The 19,602-nt window shown below is 37.3% G+C and overlaps 2 protein-coding genes across 3 annotated transcripts; both read right to left on the bottom strand.

The window, feature by feature from the left end:
• Positions 1–1,015: 1,015 nt before the first annotated feature.
• LOC124637839 lies at positions 1,016–5,748 on the bottom strand. Of its 2 annotated transcripts, none has more exons than XM_047174540.1 (7): positions 5,400–5,748; positions 4,376–4,505; positions 3,949–4,047; positions 3,747–3,866; positions 3,462–3,610; positions 2,505–2,682; positions 1,016–2,306 (listed from the first exon to the last, which is right to left on the bottom strand). In XM_047174540.1, exons 1-7 carry the CDS (start codon positions 5,448–5,450, stop codon positions 2,122–2,124), a joined length of 912 nt encoding a protein of 303 aa, XP_047030496.1. In that variant the 5' UTR covers positions 5,451–5,748; the 3' UTR covers positions 1,016–2,121. The 2 variants fall into 2 exon arrangements, with proteins under 2 accessions (XP_047030496.1, XP_047030495.1); XM_047174539.1 differs by having other exon boundaries at positions 5,260–5,403.
• A 3,999-nt stretch (positions 5,749–9,747) lies between these two features.
• Positions 9,748–17,794, bottom strand: LOC124637701. Its single transcript, XM_047174319.1, has 3 exons — positions 17,622–17,794; positions 11,481–11,614; positions 9,748–10,902 (listed from the first exon to the last, which is right to left on the bottom strand). The coding sequence occupies exons 1-3, from the start codon at positions 17,688–17,690 to the stop codon at positions 10,794–10,796; spliced, it is 312 nt and encodes a 103-aa protein (XP_047030275.1). The 5' UTR covers positions 17,691–17,794; the 3' UTR covers positions 9,748–10,793.
• Positions 17,795–19,602: the final 1,808 nt, after the last annotated feature.

Below are 19,602 nucleotides of genomic sequence, written 5' to 3'. Positions count from 1 at the left end.
GGCGCCGTGTATCGCAATCGGTTCCGGTAGAACATGTTCATTGAACATGACCTTGGTTTTGTCCAAGTTCATCCGTAGGCCGATACGTAGAGAAGATTCAGCCAGGTCGTTCAGCATCTGTTGTAGGTCCTGCAGCGTTTCCGCCATGATGACGATATCGTCAGCAAATCGCAAGTGAGAGATACTAAGTCAATACTAAGTCAACCCGGGTAAACCTAGGTTTACTCCATCTTCTAGGATTACCCGTAACATATACATGTAATTCATCAAATATGTTCTAGCTCTGTATGCGTTACTGTTCCCTGTATTCATATTTTAATGAATTTACCTAATATAGTTAAGTCCTATACTTAAATGCTTATTAGATGTTATTCCTACTGTGTGTATTTTGAAATTCTAGAAATACCAGTTCAATGGGTGGTACCCTATACATATTTTCTAATTTATTCCTTCCGTACTATAAATGTCATTTTAATTGTTCGGATTCGCTATCTACGCTCGAACGAATTTATTCTTCTTGAAATGTTGCTATTGTCTGTAGTTTTGATTTTTAGTATACAATTTGGATAACTTGTCGATGTCGACGAATGTAATCAAATTAAAGTGCCATCGTGAAGGCACTTGTTGGATTAAATGCCGAGTTTATCGCGCACTTCACGTCTGTGTAAAACTAAATATTTTCTTTATTTTTCTTGAAGAATCTACTTTGTTTGTAATGAGAACTCGAAGTGCGCGTCAAAGCTCCATGAAGTTTGTAGTTATTGTTAGGACACGATTATGCTACTATATGAAATACTCTGTTATACACTGTTAATGTATCGTATATTATTATAGTTGTATTTGAATAAAATATTTGACAGCATTTTTTTGTATCTATTAATGAATTCAGAAACGATTGAACCCCACTTTTTTTTTACGTCTTGAGAAAGATTTCGACAACAAACCTACCTACTACAGTTACTGTACTATTCAATTTTAAAGGGAAAGGGCAAAGCTAATAAATGAAAGATCATTGTGATGCTCAGAAATATATATTAGAAATATTTTTCATTGGTACACACTGGTTTTTGCCAAAGTTAGGTATAATTACAGAAGTATGACAGTGTACATTAAATAATGAGAATTGATTATGTTATACAAATATGAATGAATCGACATTAAAAATAAATTCATTTCGATTTTAACTATTCAGTTGTTGGTTGACATGTAAAAATACTTATCGTGACGTCATGAAGATACAAATTACAAATTTTAATCAACTTTTGACATTTGATGATAATAATTATATTTATTTAAAAACCAATGAAAAATTAATTAGAGAAAAAACTTAAATAACTAATTATCTGAAACCACTCAAGTTTGAGATTAGCAAAACACGACCTGCGTGCTTTTGTAAGGTTGTAGTTTCCGTAGAACTAATGTTCTTTTAAAGTTCACTCTTTTACTAACGAAGTAGAAAAATGAACGAGATTAGTCCAAAATAAAGTCTTCTGCTAGAAAATACCATTTGTAATATTTAGAACAGAAAACAGTATTTCCAAACTATGGTTTCAGAGACAAAACGGTAGCCGTGATACAGAAGCATTTACCTAGTAAATTAACAGAAAGTCTTAAATACTCGTTTATATACTATAGAAGCGTTCTAAACAATTACAAGTTTTTGGAAATCCGCAGCAAGACAAGTTTGAAGGTAGGTACATTTTGAATGGCAAGCGGCATGTTTTGGGTCGAAGCGGCAACAGCACGTGCAGTCGTGCTCAGATACACTATTCTACTTAAAGAATTTTTGTCAAAAAGGTGAAATATATAATTTCTTGTAGAATATTTGATACATAATCGAGGTCCAGAACATAAAGTTGCACTAGCACGTCGGGATTTGAAGATTTAAACGCGATTTTTAACGATATTTCACCTTTGGGACAAAAATGATGTAGACCAGTGTATCTGAAATATAATAACTGGTACACCAGTGATATCGATTGTTTTCAAGCAGTCGGCAGCTCACATTCAAAACGTACCTTTAGTTTGAAGTCAAATTTCTCCGTACCGGTCATATTACCAATTCAAACAAAACACCATAATGTGTATATGGAACGCTTCTGTTCAAAGTTAATCCAAAAATCATTGAATTGATTGAAGACCTAAGCTGGTCCAGAGAGATGTGTACGACGACATAGGGTTGGGCTGTGATGTGACGGGCGAGGCCGAAGGTGTGGCCGTGCCCGTCTGACTGCGTGGAGCATTCAACAGCAGCGACGTGGATGGCGGAATTCGGCGACGAGACGCCAGGCCCGCGGCACTTGTACCTGTGGGATAAATATTTGACAATTAGCGACTTCATTTTTAAGTGTGCACTTCGCTGTCATGACTTTTGCAAAATACCTTTTTATTACCTAAGTTGATTCAAGAAGTAGATTTTTTGCTTAGTTTGCAACTTAACCAAAAGGTTATTTTTGTGACTCGAGAGTTACTACTTTTTGTTTGAAATGTTAGAACGATCTTACCCATGACAGGGCTCTCCGGGCAGTATTTGATTGTGTGGGCTCTATCGCCGGTGGCGCCGCAGCGAGGGCAGCGGAACGCGCGCAATACTGGGCACAGCACACGACCGCGCCAATCCTTCAAAGCGTGTGAAGAGTAGCACTCTTCGTTTTCTCCATTATTCTTGCAGAAGGCACATTCCTGTCAACAGAAATCTTAATTTAACTGTACATTTTGTACATTACTAAAGTACCTACTAACGGCCAGTTTCTTCATCAAAAGTTAAAGTTAAAGTAATGTCTAAAGTAAAAGTAACGGTCAAATTCGTTTTTTCAAGGCTAAAGTGACAGCAAAACTAATAGAAAAATTGAATTTAACCGTTACTTTTACTTTAGACATTACTTTAGCCATAACTTTAACTTTTGATGAAGAAACTGGCCGTTAGGCCTATTTAGTTATAAAAGCTACTCTTGAGGAAACCTGCACTAAGCGTGAAATCACCAATCCCTTGATTAAGCGCGGTCATGAGAGCTCCACCCTTCTTTGTATATAATGAAGCCCAAGTCATAAACGTCAGTTTTCTTAAACACCGGGGCCTGATTATGCAGACAATATGATTCATTATTGAATCACAGAAACGGATAAAAACGTTTATTCAAAAGAAAAAATAGCGGAATGCCACATACGCTTCAATCGTAATCGAGTCGGGATCGGATCTCAGTCGAATCGAGTCGAACGTCAATCGTATGTCGCTTAAGTAAAATTAGGAGAATCGGGCCCCTGATTCGATGTCAGTCGGATGTGAATCGTATGTCGCTTAAGTAGAATCGCGCCCCTGTTTACTACGAGTTTTTACATTCACAAACTAAACAGTAATTTTAAGAAACGGACGTTTATGTTGTCTGTAAACTTGGGCCTGAGAAGAATAAGTGTATATCAGCTATGAGACAATAATTAAAATTAAGGTCTTTGTTGCTTACGTTAGGCAAAGCGCGGCGAACGCGCCGGTCACTGCGAGCCTTCGCAACTTCTTGCAAGAATTCATAGAGCAGACTGGGCCGAATAGATTTCAGTACAAACGTCTGTTCACGAGTCAACGTCGACAAGAAGTTATTTGCCGATGATAGACCTGAAACATTACAATCATGGTGAAAACTGTGAGCTAATTAAGCTTTAAATATCATCCAAGTAGGTGCGAATTCAGAAGATAATCACACAAACGGAGTTGTGTGCTTATGTAGGTATAACATAATCAAATAACATACTTTTCATGAGAAAGTCAAACACGTCAATCGCGTCACTACTTCTGGAAATTTGCAAATTACTGGTCGCACTGTCGAGCCAAGCGTTAGTCGGTGACGCATCAGAACGGCTGCTATTGTAACCTGGAAGCAAACGAGTTATTAATTTCCTCATGAATATTACATGAAAGCTTGTTTGTCGGGAAGTAAATAAACAGCACTTTACCTGTGAAGTAGTTACTCCCGGCGTCTTCGTTAAATAAATCCGTTGATCCGTTTAAATGAATATTCATCATCATCTCCTCCATTTCTGACATTGATGGTGCTGAGGAAAGCAAATAACATACATTACATGTAAAAACTTACTTTTAATTCTAATGCAAAAATTACAGTTAACGGCTAAACCGCCTTTATAAACTAGCATTTGAATTTAAAAAAAAAACAGTAAAAACCTTACACACTAAGCTGAACGCTAGAAATATTGCTGATAAGTTGAAAATTTCCATGATTATTCTGAAGAATCTTTATTATTAAACCATGTGGGTCCGTTCCGTCCGTTGCCTTTTCCCGTGCATTTTAAAAACGGTGGCCTAAGTTCGATGCATATTATTTTAGTAGCATTATAGAAAAATCTTAGGTATTAAGGTAGGTACCTGAATCGGCAACTCTTGGCTCCTGCTGAGGCAGCATGCTACCACCGCCGAGTCCCTGCATCAGTGCAGAAATGGGCATCACACTATCTTGATTGCCTGCGTTCCTAGTATCCGGAAACGGGAAGCTATCCTAAAAAAATGATAACGGAGAACTAAACTTAAGTATGAATCCAAAAGTAGATAAAGTACGTTATATTACTACGTGCGTTAAAAACACATTGTGACCTTATTGCGCCAGAATGTGTAGCGAACGCATTAATTTAGGAATAGAAAAGAGGGTAGTTAAAAAATAAATTAGGGTACAAAATAAATCGGAATGAGCGCAGGACGTAAGTATACGTATTTTTTCAATATGTTCCATATAATTTCGATATTTATGCAAGCATAACACATTACAGATTGGACACATGTTTACTAACACGAGGTCTTCCAAGTATGAGAAAAAACCTTCAGAAATGCCAAAATAAATATCTATTAAATATTACGCTTAGCTAGTAAGATGTAAATTTATGTTTCCCGATGAGGGTGGCATAATCACTGCGTGATTAAACCCTCGTTAATAAATAAATCATCATCATAATATTATAATAAAAAATCGCAACGAGCGCGTGGCACAACTAAAGAAGCTTTATTTTACACTTATTTTTTCTATATGTTCCATATAATTTCTATATTATGCAAACATAACACAAATAATACAGATAATGGGCACGTGTTTACTAACTCGAGGTCTTCCAAGTATGAGAAAAAAACCTTCATAAATGCCAAATAACATAGCACAAAACGGTAAACAAGATGGATGACTATAGAAAATAACAAAGGAATGCCACTGCTTCGATGCCATTTAATTTTATTAACCAATAAAACGATTAAAAACTACTTACGGTTGTCGATGTGTGATTTGCATCACCAGCAAGCGTAAATATAGGTTTCTGCTGTTCCTCTGGATTATAACCGACCGATTCCATTTTTTAAACACACTTTAAACAAAAAATAATATCGCGTAGATTCTGAGTTGACTTACTTTATCCGTAGGCCGAAGACGAAAGGGGCTGCTACAACGTAGATGTGCCATTTATACTAATTAGCTTCTAACACACATTTTCATAGCTATAGATGCCTTGTCGTTGGAACTTGTTTTCGAGATAATTCTAACATTCTTCATCATCTACCCTCATCTAAAAATATTCGGAATATATTCACAACACTTTCACGATAAACTTTGCTGCAAAACTTAATATTATTATCAAATATGTAGGTGCTTCTCGATTAGGACGCACAGTGTTACCGATTAGTGAAGGCGTTTATTCGGATTTATATCGATCATTTTTGAGTAAGAATTTATTCAAGTTTGAAGGTGATTCTACAAAGGCGGGGTCGCATCCGTCGCATACGCACGTACGTTGCAAACGCCATCTGGGCTCGGTTCTGCTAAGTTAATAATGTCAAAATTGTATAGAAATCGAATCGTAATATTATCGCAATAGCAGTTTTAACCATATCGGGCATTCTGCTACTAATAAAAGACCAATCGTATTCCAACGACATTCGATTGGTTTGCGATTGGTCTACTATTTTGATGATTTTGGTCTATACGGAGTTTGCTCTACAATCATATTGCAATCGTAAATCATTTGCAAACAAAATCATTCATTATTGAATGACAGAAAAGGATAAAAACGTTTATTTCAAAGAAAAAATAGCGGAATGCCACATACGCTTCAATCGTACCTAATTGAGTCGGGATTGGATCCCAGTCGAATGTGAATCGTATATCGCTTAAGTAAAATTAGGAGAATCGGGCTCCTGTTTTCAATAATATGTTACCAATCGATTTGTGTTGGATTGAAGATCCAAAAAGATAGCGTTGTGTGATCTTATTCTTAACTAGCTTCTGCCCGCGACTTCGTACGCGGATCCTGTCCCTTATGCCAGCGACTATGGGGTCAGCAAAATCAAAGATCTGAATAGTCGCAATAGACGTGACCATAGGAATAAAAGTAGTGATTCTAATTAGTCCGCATTTAAGTTGTGTGTGGCAAAAATATTACACGTATTATAACGTAAAAAAACATTAAATAGATGACAAAGTCATGGTGACTTAGTGGAATTCGTGGTGGTTTAGTGGGTAGAGAACCAATCTCTCAAGTATGAGCGTGCGTCTTTGATTCCAGGTCTGGCAAGTGCCTGCCAATGCCACTTTTCTAAGTTCGTATGTACTTTCTACATATATTTTGGATACCAATGACCGTTATTTGGAGGGGATGTTAAACTGTAGGTTCCGACTGTCATTGAACATACTTGGCAGTCGTTATGGGTAGTCAGAAGCCAGTAAGTCTTACCAAGGGGTGTTGGGTTGAGCGGGTAACCGGGTTGTGGAGGTCAGATAGGCAGTCGCTCCTTGTAAAACACTGGTACTCAGTTGCATCGTGACTGGAAGTCGATCCTAACATAATTAGGACAAAAGCTCTTGAGATAATAACGACAATAATAATGAGATATAGGCACCGCAGGACATCTGAGTCTGATGACGGGGAGTAGCGACCCCGCGGGGCTATATATACTGAGTTCTCCAGGGAGTGTTTACTGTCCCCCATCTCCGGCCGGTCGGAGTGAACCATGACGGGGGAAGGTCTCACGCCTCTGGCTTGGCTTGGCCGTCCAGAGTGGAGTCGCTAGAGCAGGATTAGTAGCCCTGCTCGGAGGGTAGGTGCCTCATGGTAAGCACAGGGAGCGCGTAATCTGCGTTTAAAGTCCGCCGAGGTATCCTCACCCTTCAGCCGCTTATGTCCCTGTTACCCTCTTGTTGCTATTCAGTGACTGGTTCCCGGGGGCCCAGTAAGTGAGGTGGCGAGTCTCCACCTGCCGTTTTTACATGTACCTAATACATTGTCATCCACTAACATCCCATCACAATAGCCCAAGTAGTTTTCTTCCATAGTTAGCAATAGTTTAGCACAGAACCGGGGATTGTCTTTTTTTTAACGACGTCCACCGGGGATTGTCCTTGGGTTCATTTCTATAGTGTATAAAGGGATAATCGTCGGTTTTGTGTCACCATTTCATTAAAGTTGTCTCAAAAGGGCTTCAGCGTGTTGGCTTCGGCCCCACGTTTGCCTCCCAAAAATTCGGAACTCTGTAGTCCCGAGGTCTGGAAGAGACATACAAAATAATAATGAGATATAACGCAACAAAGTTAGAGAGTGGGGGCTCGTGACGCCACGTCTAGGTATGTAAAATTTGTACTAAGCAGTGACTTAACACGAAATTCAAGCGTTGTTGTATCTTCATTATTATTTGTTTGTGAGAGAGAGAAAAGAAAAATGCGTGTCCATTATCGTCGTTATCTAAAAGACGGACTAATTACTTTTTTTGATTCACCATACCTATTTCATAACATTCATTTATATACATTTCAAGTGGAGTGTTGCTCTTGAAGTTCCACATCAGGTGTTCCAGATCTTCGATGTTTATACGTCAATAGAGAGTGCTTATCAGATTGAACCACTTTTGCTAAAACGTCATATCTTCATATGCTTCATATAGTCTAGCAGGGCTCCTGGAGTTCCACATCAGGTGTTTTACATCTTCAATTTTTATAAGTCAACAGAGAGTGCTTATCAGATTGAACAACTTTTGCTAAAACGTTATACCTCTATATGCTATAGTCTAGCTGGGCCCCTGGAGTTCCACATCAGGTGTTTTAGATCTTCAATTTGTATAAGTCAATAGAAAGTGCTTATCAAATTGAACAACTTTTGCTAAAACGGCATACCTGTATATGGTACAGAGAAGCTGGGCTCTTGGGGTTCCACATCAGGTGTTCCAGATCTTAAAATTTATTATCTCAGCTGAAAATGCTCATCAAATGAAACAATTTTTGCCACGGCACCATATTTGTATCTCTTATAGTTTTATTGGTCTGTTGGAGTTCTGCATCAGGTCTTCAAGTTTCGAAGATAAATTATAGCCTATATGTTGACCAGGCCTAATACTGATACAACAAAGAAAAAATCATTGAAATCCGTTCAGTAGTTCGGAAGATTAGCGTGTACAAACAAACAGACATACAGACAGAATTTTTTTTTTGGATTTGTGCTCCATTACTGTTTCTAAACCCCACCCAATTACTATTTTTTTAATATATTCAATGTACAGACACAGTTTTTTTACAGATTTATTATATGTATAGACGTAAACAAATTAAAGGTTTTTAATTGATTGTTTATATTAAATAATTAGTAGGAATCATTTAGCGAGGTTATATGTTTTGACTGGAAATCATTTGATAAATTTATTTATTGTTGTTCACTTCTGACCTACTCTTCCCTATCGCACCTCTCTATCGCTCTAAGGTTTGCTGTTAGAGTACCCAACTCTGGGTTAAGCTCGCCTTTGTACATAACTTCTATGTATTGTGTTTGTATTTAAATATTTTTTGTGTACAATAAAGAATAATATTTTTTTCGGTCTGATGCATTCGTACTAAGGATCGGTTAGTCAAGTTTGACAGGAAATTGTTTATGACAGGAAGCGATCCGACTCTGTGGTCGAACATTCGAGATTGGTGCGTTGTCATAGCGGAGGGATGGAATTTTGGCTTGGACGTGAGGAGTCACGCCTTTTGGGTCTGAGCTTGGTGTCTGAAGGGGCCAGGGTTCCCTGCCGGGAGCCATATATTTGTCAGGCATCGTTTCCGCTCAGCCTTATCCAGAATCCATATGGAGTGGAAGTGTTCCTTGTTCCCGACTGTTTCTGTCGCTTGTCGGCCATTATTTCTTCGGACCCCCATATTTTGAAGTTTCCTGTCTGTTTTTTTAGGAGAGCCTTAATCTCAGGCTACTCTTGTGCACGTGGTCACCTCGTGGGTGATTGGTGTTGCCGTGGTCTTGCGATAGACCAAAAGGAGCTGTTTGAGAGATTCGAGGGATTTGTGCTGGGTCCCGATTCTCCTAAGTTAATAATGTCAAAATCGAACAGAAATTGAATCGCAATATGAAAAGCATAAAAACGTTTATTTCAAAGAAAAAATAGCGGAATGCCACATACGCATACGAGTAGGGATTGGATCTCAGTCGAATGTGAATCGTATGTCGCTTAAGTAAAATTAGGAGAATCGGGCTCCTGATCGAGCTGTTTGAAAGATCTGAGAGACTTTAGAGACTTAGAGACGGGATTTGTAAGCAGAGAGAGAGAATAGTCTGTTTGTGTCCTTTTGTAAAAAAGTTTTGAATTGAATGAGGTTCTTGATGCAAAGCCTTTCCTATGTAGTAACATGTACTTCCTTTTTAATTAGAGTTCGTTTTGTGTGTATGCGACTGCTAGTGAGAGGTAACTACGTCGTGAATTAACTCAAAATAAAACTCGAGACGCTTAGTTGTTGACCATTTATTACGCCAAATACTAAACACAAGATTAATCTGATCGAACTAATAATACAACTTTATTTTATTATGTCATTTTATTTGTCAACGTAAGCTAGTCGCTATCGGTACAAAACCAAATGTCTTAGAATAATTACTTAAACTTAGGTACATTAAACATAATCATTAAAATATGTATGTATATAAAATAGGAACTTTAAAAATGACGTGCTTGATCTCCATCGGTAAATTGTGATTGTGAATGACTTAATAACTAAATTATGAAAAGAAAAACTACAATTAGTAAGTACTTATCGTTATCTATTCTATTAATAATATAATTAGTTACTGAGAAAAGCTTATACTCAAAAAATAGTTCGAACAAACACTCCGGCAGCTACAAATTGTAATAAGAAAAAGAAATAAGGCGAGCTCAAAACTACGTAGAATGTACAGTTCGTAAAATAACATTACTTGACAAAATGGAAGCATTTATACGGATATTTGTATCGGTGGCTTGAGATGACTTTATATTAAGAAACAAATTAGCACAAATATACAGTTCGCAGCTTTGAAAACAGTGTTTGTTAATAATTACGAGTGAACTGCTGTCATTTAAATTAATATTGCTGAGACTAGTAGTCCCCGTGACTCTATCTACGTAGGTAGGTGTTTACTTTGGATAAAACATCTTATAAATTCATAATGATCCGATAATATACTTAAAAACCGATTGCAATGTGTGTGATGTGCAAGTGACGATACCTAATAATCATTTGCGTTCTGCATTTTATAGGAATCCATACTACAAATATGTTAAGGTAAAATATTAGAAATGCAAATATAGTTATATCTTTTGGATGTTAAGTGACCGGTAGTTTGGTAACTTGCAAAATATCTTGCAGGTGGCCTACTGCCGATTTTGATTTCAGTAATATCCTCTGAACATCTAATGGGATTTAGTATCTGTATCTACTAAGGAACAGTCTTTATGAGCATAGATTAAGTCCGGGCACGAAGATTAAGCGACCTCTCTTCATTTCTTGAGAAGCTCGCTAGCTCAACAGATCACCCTCCGAAGGTTTCCGACATTTGTGCACCAAGGCGTTTGTGGTCGAGTCATCCTCGATCATCTTGCACACCGTGCCATCGCCGCAGACGCAACTGAAAATGAGATAACGGTTATTGTAAATGTTCACAAAGGTTTGATGTTATTCGTGAAGACAATTTTAACCCTTGAGACTACTGATAAAATGTGCTCTGCTTCGTCCAAAGAATGACTGGAGGAAATTACAGATCGCCATAAAATCGCCCTGTATGCCATAGTTATGGGTAGAGTGTTCTTCAAACTTCTATGACTATCTCAAACTTCGTCATATGTATATTTGCCAGGTACTTTTTCATTCGAAAACTACTAGATGGATTTGGATGAAACTTGGTAGTATTGTAGCTTATAGGAACATCAGAATAAGACTTAGGCTACTTTTTATCCATGTGCCGGAAGTAGATAGATTTGAAGAAATCTCAAGTATATGTTGTGGGTGAACTATAGGCCCAATAAAAGCTTAGAAATAATTAGCCTAGAATTTACTGGCACATGACTGGCACTGGTCCTATGACGGAACACGACGGTTTTTAGTCAGTAAGAGTCTGACACTCCCTCACCGCTGCTAACCCACAGCGGGAGGGGTCATTTGATGATTTTTGACGTCGTTAAAAAAAAAAACGTGAAGATAACTTACTATGTATTAGTTAGATTTATCTGTATGACTTTGCTGTGCTGATCGTAAATGGCCCAGAAGCAGGGCGTCTGAGGGGCGCACGTTCTGGTGGTGTTCTCAGCCTTGTCCTCCACTTCCTCGGTGTCCACAGCTCTCTGGAAGTCACAAAATACTTCTTTATTATTATGTACCATATAAACGAAAATAAAAACAGTAGGTACCATAGAGATATAAAAAACCGTCAAAGTGCGAGCATGTTTGCTGCATGGAAGCCCTTTACGGTTTTATTTTATTTTAATTCTTAGCATTTGTTTTTAAAGCGGCAACAATAATAGGTACATGATCATTTAAAATTGTCTAACTTTCACGACTCTTGAGAAACAAACACTCTGGTAACAGTCGGATTACAGTCTTTTACGACCGTTCCTAATAATCTATCTATCTATGTATATTTGCTTAGGTACTATACGCATTTGACATTAATTGTATGGGGCTAATGTCAATTTCTATCTCTAGGTAGTAAGTAGGTACCTAAATCAACATGAAGATAGAAAATGGCCGTTAGTACTATGGGCCCGTGTTTCTCCTTCGATACGGAACCCTAAAGGACAATCATTCAGTAATAAGAATTATGCTGTCAACAAAATGATTCGAATTTGATTGATGGCATGTCGTAAATATAAACGATAGTACAATACAACTGAGAGGAAAAAGTAAGTAGATACCTAGTTCTCTAGCCGACACAACTAATTTTTATCTGGCCATGTAAGTTGATAACATTGTCTCAAAGGGCAATTAAGTTATCGAATACCTACGTGCGTCAGCTAGCTGCACTCAGTATACTGTGTAAGTAACTTGATCAAACTTACAAACTATAAACTCATAAATTTTTATATATAGGTACCTACGTGTGACTTGACTTATCATTTTTTATATTACCTACAGTAAGTTTAGAATAGAAATGTAATAGAAAGAGATTTGCTGAAAGACATGGTTATGCATAGTTTATATAAATTCCTATACCCAAACACTGCAAAATTTTAGTCTTCCGATAGTTTTGGGTTCATAAATCAGCATGAAGATGAATTATAGTATACGCATATTACAAAGATCGGGAATTTAGCCGGTATCGAAGCGACTGAAAACTTTGGTTGGAATGAGGATTGTCTTTGAAATATCGCACACACACATGGATGATTCTCGAAAAAAAAAACAATCAAAGACAAAAAAGAGCGAAAAAATACTGTTGTTGTAGTAAGATTTTTTGGTTCACAATCGTAGATCTCAACCCCATTAACATTTACGCCAGTACGAGTGTTCATGAACGCGTTATCATAGGGTCGGGCGTAAATAGAGCATCGTACGTTTTGTACGCGGCGCGCCCTTGAGCGTATCCGCCGGACTATGGCGCGACCACCACAAACCATAGAGAACAAAATCACTAGCGGAGGTGCCATGACGGAAAATCTGCTTAGAAAGTAGAGCGCCAAAATGCGGGTGTGCTGGGGACAAGGAACGTTACTTCCTTCATCCTTTTACGCCTTCTTTAGACCCACCATTGTTTCATCATCCTCCGAGCCTTTTCCCAAACTATGTTGGGGTCGGCTTCCAGTCTAACCGGATTCAGCTGAGTACCAGTGCTTTACAAGAAGCGACTGCCTATCTGACCTCCTCAACCCAGTTACCCGGGCAACCCGATACCCCTTGGTTAGACTGGTGTCAGACTTACTGGCTTCTGACTACCCGTAACGACTGCCAAGGATGTTCAATGACAGCCGGGACCTACAGTTTAACGTGCCATCCGAAACACAGTCATTGGTGTCTAAGATATACTTAGAAAGTACATACAAACTTAGAAAAGTTGCATTGGTACTTGCCTGACCTGGAATCGAACCCGCGCCCTCATACTCGAGAGGTTGGTTCTTTGCCCACTAGGCCACCACGACTTTTTAGACTTTTTTTTTTTTTTTTTAGACCCACCATTGTTTGTAATACTGTAAATCGTTGATGTCTGAAAGAACCCGAACGCCTCGTTAGTTCGTAATTGATCGTTTTGGTCATGCCCACCGTACGTATTTGACCTAGAAGAAGGCGCCTAACCTACCTGCACTATGGCATCTCCGCTCATCTTTCTTTACTCAGTGCCACAAACCATCAATGAACGAATGCCTGATGAATGACTAATACGAAATCACGTGGACCGACTCGCATAACACAAACAGGAAGCAGTATTCGGCTGTAGGTATGCGGGTCGATGACATTACTTCGCTGTTAATGTAAACACTATGAAAAGCCAATGGCTTGGTTACCTACAAAGAAAAATTTAAACATTTGGCTTCTACTCGTACTCTCGTTTCATTGTTTTGTTTGGAATATGTTGACCTCATTTTGATTGTTTCTGAGAAATTGTGTCGTAGATATTTCTTATTTTTATCATTTTAATTAGTTATTGCATACTATACTACATATTTGTAAGGTTGAGGATAACACGTTCATTTTATTTCATTCTTATAATGGTATTTTTACACTTTCAAAATATTGAATATTCTACATTATAAAGAAGCTACAAAGAGCAGCAACTGCACGAGAAAGGTAATCAATCAAAGGTAAGTTTTAATTCGTAGCGCAGTCGTAACCCAACGTGAAAATCGCAAATTCGTAGGCGAGGCGCTACGCTTTTTTAAGCGAAAGTGCTACGAGAACTCGTAGAAAAGTTCGTAGGTGTTCAGCGTAGCAAGAACCCGATTTCCGCAAATATAACATCTTGTTTTATTGCTATTGAAGAATTAAAACCTTATCAAAAGTTTTTCGTCCTTTTAGTCTTTACTCATACGATAACTGTCCTAAGGTAAAAAAAATAGCAGTTTTGTCGTCATTAAAAATCGTTTTGATTGAACGAAACATAAAAGTATAGCATCTTCGAGTTCAGTGCATTACCTTGAAATACTCAAATGTTAGTTAACTTTGACCTACACCTTACATAGTCAATATTTGTTTTCCGTATCTGATATAGTTTATATTTCATTTAATTAATGTACATTGACGCGATCACGTAGTCATATTTCCTTAGTTTTACTTACGTAGTAACTATTATAGAAATCTGTGGTTTTACTTTTAATACGATAAGATTTTTTTAAATAGCTTCCATTCCGTTAGACAAGGGCTGGCCATTCGTGCAATAATACATCAGGCCTACTCTCTAAAACTACCACACAGCAGATAATAGTTTTAAATAAATGCATAAAAAAACAATAATAATACATTGTACCTATCAGTGCCCTTGGCTGAATTTTTAAAATAAATGTCAACTCTGATAGAAGTTTTACTGATACAAAGTCTTTAAATATGAACTGAATACTAAAGATATTTGTTTGCTTGAACGAGGTAATCTCAATAACTACCAGCAAGATTTGAAAAAAATCTTTCCGTGTTAGATAGCCAATTGATCCAGGAAGGCTATTTATTCCGGGTACGCGAAGTAGTTCCCAAGGGACGCACGTGAAACCACTGGTAGAAGTTAGTATTTCTAGTAAGATTAAGTAGGTAAGTAAGTGACTGAGGTGACATGATTGTTTTCTATCTCAATATATAGCTGTGGCTTATCTACCAAGTTAGAACATAATGTAAACAAAACTTGCTATTATTGCTAGATACGCTCATAACATTGTGTAAGAGTCTCAACTTGTAGTGAGTAGGAATAGGTTAGCATTATATTCTAGATTATTCAGGGAGAAGCATAGATTTAGAACTGTTGAGTTTCATGATTATAATGGATACTAAAATGCATAACCCCATATGTGCTTTTGGACATAATAAAAAATGATCTATCGAATGAGGCGCTTCCAATAACAATAATTTAAAGTCTGTTGGAGGGTGGAGACGCTTTTTACGAATTATTTTACTGGCATTGTGATTTACAGCGCTTCCTCACTGGTGGATTTTCCGAGTGTAGCAAAACCGAGGTCATAGGTTCTCTGAATGACGGTTTTAAACGACGTTTTTTACCGGGAGTTGTTAATGTTTCCACGCGTGACGCCCATACGAATCCAACGTATCTACGTTGTCACTCGGAAAACCGAGCGGCAAATCCGCCAGTGGGAAAGCGCTGTGAAAGGAGAGAACTATCTTATTTATCTATACTAATATTTTAAAGCCGAAGGCTATTGGCTATAGGCTACTTTTTATCCAAGTTTGTGCAGAACCGCTGGCAGAAGCTAGTGTAAATATAGTAAACGTTTAACTTTCTACCGTCGTCTTTAGATATTATATTTTAGAAAGAAATGTTTCAAGTTCAACAACGCTTTTAGCTTAATGTTTTGAATGAACGCACGTCTCGGTCGGCCACACGCGACCGTTATTCACGGTCCGCAAATAGAAATAGTATTTGAAGACGCAGTCTCACGACGACGCACTTTTAGTTAGAATTAAAAGTATAACTTTTTACCCAAAAAATACAAACAACAAAATTTCTCATATTATGAAAATTTTGTAATTTGTGCATTTTTTCGAAGAATGCAAGATTATGACGATATCCTACAGGAATGTGTAGGAAACTCAAAATCAAATCAAAAATCATTCATTCAAACTTGGCTGCTAGACAGCAATTTTTGAACGTCAGGAATTTACAAAACATAGCCCACCCTTCACCACTTCCTATGTGTTTTTGCTGGGAAGAAGAAGTGGCGCAACAAACTCCCCAGCAACATATGTCTGTCTGTAGGTTAGAAGCTTATATTATGTACCTATAAGTTTAATCACAGAACGCGCCACTTTAATTTTCTTGACAAACTTCTCATCATTGATTTCCTAATCCATATGTTCACCTACATCAGATATAATTTCTAACTTGACTATAAAGTCATTTTACTCATGTGTAAGTAATTAAAAGATAAAAACCTTCCTACTGTTTATACCTCTATATTGTCTATCACAGAGATGTACTTAGGTAAGTACTGACCACCTCTTCGCTATGGGTTAATCTCCATCTTTATCAGGTTAACCAGTGAACCGAATACGAAGCGGTGCAAACAAGATTTCATTACTTATCATAAGACATTCAGTACTTGCATCGTACGCTTATATCTACGCCTATACTATGTAGGTGCAACTACATACCTATTATTCTACAATGTGCGTGTTATTGATGAGTTAAATCGCGCAATTTTGCATCAGTATTTTCATTTGAGAAAGTGCAAATCATTGTATTATAATTTATAACGCAATAAGACTTGTTTCAACTTGCACTTTTTACAAACTACCGAATCGTTCAAAGAATATGACGTAGTTTTTTTACAATATTGTAATTATGTCCTAATTTTATCAATTAACCAAACAACACAAATTAATTAACGGCGAAACAAATAATACATCTTGTTTACGATCTTGTTTGCGTTTGTGATCGTTTTACGTTTCATAAAAAGAAATGACGTAAAATGACCGATTACCGCTGAACCATAATATAAACATCGACTAAAGAGATAAGTGATTTTAGACCAGTTTTTAATCAAAGAATACAACAATGTGTTAACTGTAACACCTACAAGAAAAACGAGTAAAAGCTATGCAATATTTATTTGCCTAATGCAAATATTATGAAGTAAACTTATTTAGGTAATAGTTAATACAATAGATCAATCCTATTTGGTGTAATTCAGCTTTCATCTTTATATAAACTGAAAAGTCTGAGTCACTATTAACATTTTATTTTTAATTCTGCCTACCATCTACCCTACTTACCTATTTATCGTCAAATAGTTACAGAAAGTTAGATGGGACACCTTTTTTAAAACTTCACGAAATTAAACTAGCTGAAGTTAAGCCAGTTTTACTTCAACAGGTAAACTTTTCAAAGCGAGTTCCCAACAAACACTGAAATTCTCTTACACGTTAATGACAAAACGCAACTACACTACAAATTTTGCAATACACAGTTAACACTATCAAAATAATTAAAATGCAACACCATATATTTTAATTGTTTTTCCTATCTCAAGCGCTAAACCTTAGCCACCTTATTGTAAAAGCTTTAAACCACTAACTTTACTAGCGATGTCGGTTTATAGTTTAAACATATCACTAAAGCCGGTACTTTTTTCAAAACCACGTTTTATAACAAGTCGGCCACTTTTTATAAAAGCTGGTTATCAGGAAAAAGGCACTCACCCTATTCCTAGGCACCATGGCGACGGCTACAGCGCACACCGCGATCAACACCAACAACCCTTGCTTCATGGTCACAATTGTCGCTACTCAACAGAACTCGTGTACTTTGCAAAAAAAACTTTGGCGTGCGCGGTGACGGAGCGTGCCGGAGTGGCGTCGGCGGGCAGGCGCGCCGTTATAAGTACCTACGCGGACACACTGTCAAGAGGCCTGTGGCGGCGTCGCACCACCCACCGTAAAGATTTTCCTATCAAAACCACTACTGTACTACGAAATGAATATTTAACATCATTATTGTTTATAATTTAGCTGACATGAATGAACGTGCCTATGATAGCGATAAACTGACGCCACGCGTCACATAATAAATATTGTGTTGTTATTGTAGTGATTCACGGCGAGTTCGATCGTAAATACTTTTTAATAGCTAAGGACTGTAGATAAGTACTGCACTTGTTCTTTGATGAATGAAAATGAAAGAGGTTAGTTCACGAGCCAAGAGTAAATCTGATTCACGCAAACAATTTTCATTACCAGACATGACTATGACAGCCGTCGAGATACTCAATTTGCAGAACTAAAGAAAAGCTCAATGATAATATTTCCTTCAGTTTAAAACAGTTTCATTTTTTAACTACAGAAAAGGAAAACTGATGCAACAAAAGATGTCAACGTTATACACAGTGACCCACTTGAAATGAAGTACAATCGTAGAACCCATCTTGATCTAAAATACATTTAGGTGTATTCCAAAAAAATCACATAAAAATATCAAAATCTATGATAAAAACATCTATGGTATATCAAATTTCACGACGTGTAACCCTGACGACAAATATGTTGCCGGTTGCATCATCCACCTAATGCATGCAAATAGATTTACTTTTGCTATGGCATCTAATGGGACATACATTTATATAAAATTTTGACTTTGTAAACGTCTAAAAACTGCCTACCTTGTGCGTTTTCAAGGGACTCAGCATCCGCCATCATAGGGCCAACAGACGATAGGCGGGATTAACTTCGGCGTCAAGGCAAATATAAAAGTTCTCGCTACATGGGTACTCCAATGATAGAAGTTTGTAGAACATGTCCGGTATTAAGACAAGCTGTATTTAACGGAAAGGCACTGCATTCAAATAACCCACACTAAGGGGGGAAACACCTCAAATTAGGTCGGTTGGCTCCTTGGAACCCATAAGTATGTGCATCTGGAACTAGGTTTTACCTTATGATCTCGAAATTTTTGCATAATTAGCGCGAGAAGAAATATCTACTAAACTGAGCTACCAAGGCAAATCGCCTTGCAACAAAGAGTCCTTTTTTTAATAATTACCCAATTTGCCTTAGATTACATCATCCAGTAAGGGACTTTGTTAACGGTTAACTAATGCGTCAAAAAATTATAGAATTCTATGAAAACGATAAGATAACGTACTATCCGTAACTATAACGTACGTTACGGATCATTCTATGCGGTTATCGTGAGATGATTCACACATCGTTGAACCGTAAAACGTCAAAGTTTTCGTGGCGGCATATTTATTTGGGAGGCCCGCCGAGACCTTGTAACCTTATGGAAATCTACAAAAGTCGATCGTGGAACTTTTTTAAGGAAAACAACGTTCTACTATCTCTTGAAACAAAAACTTATGATTCTTAACAATGTGATAAAATACAATACCATACGCAACAAACTACTTAAATATAAGAAATTGTTTAAAAACGCAAAAAACACGCTTTTCGTAACGTTTCTTAGCTAGTCATGTATTGTCATCAGAACTCAGAGCGTATGTATTTCATCCTAATCAAAGGCCGGGAAATGAGTCGAATTAAGATTCCAAGATTTTCTTACGTACACAGTTACAAGTGAAGCTAATATTTAAGCGTGTTCATTAAAAAATAACTATAATAGAGGTATCAGACGTCATAGTACTTCTCCGCAACGCTGTCATTCAGTAAAGTGCCCAGATGACAGTAT

The sequence above is a fragment of the Helicoverpa zea genome, chromosome 16 (assembly GCF_022581195.2).
Source record: "Helicoverpa zea isolate HzStark_Cry1AcR chromosome 16, ilHelZeax1.1, whole genome shotgun sequence".
Lineage (NCBI taxonomy): Eukaryota > Metazoa > Arthropoda > Insecta > Lepidoptera > Noctuidae > Helicoverpa > Helicoverpa zea.
The sequence above is the reverse complement of the archived record's forward strand: the minus strand, read 5'-3'. Positions and strand labels throughout refer to the sequence as shown.

Excerpts from the sequence above, each read along its gene's own strand:
- LOC124637839 (XM_047174539.1), bottom strand. The coding sequence starts at position 5,343 with ATGGAATCGGTCGGTTATAATCCAGAGGAACAGCAGAAACCTATATTT. Across the intron at positions 4,048-4,375 it reads GCCAAGAGTTGCCGATTCAG|CACCATCAATGTCAGAAATG; the intron begins GTACCTACCTTA and ends TGCTTTCCTCAG. Across the intron at positions 3,611-3,746 it reads GTTTGACTTTCTCATGAAAA|GTCTATCATCGGCAAATAAC; the intron begins GTATGTTATTTG and ends GTAATGTTTCAG.
- LOC124637701 (XM_047174319.1), bottom strand. The coding sequence starts at position 17,690 with ATGAAGCAAGGGTTGTTGGTGTTGATCGCGGTGTGCGCTGTAGCCGTC. Across the intron at positions 11,615-17,621 it reads CCATGGTGCCTAGGAATAGG|AGAGCTGTGGACACCGAGGA; the intron begins GTGAGTGCCTTT and ends TGTGACTTCCAG. Across the intron at positions 10,903-11,480 it reads ATAAATCTAACTAATACATA|TTGCGTCTGCGGCGATGGCA; the intron begins GTAAGTTATCTT and ends TCTCATTTTCAG.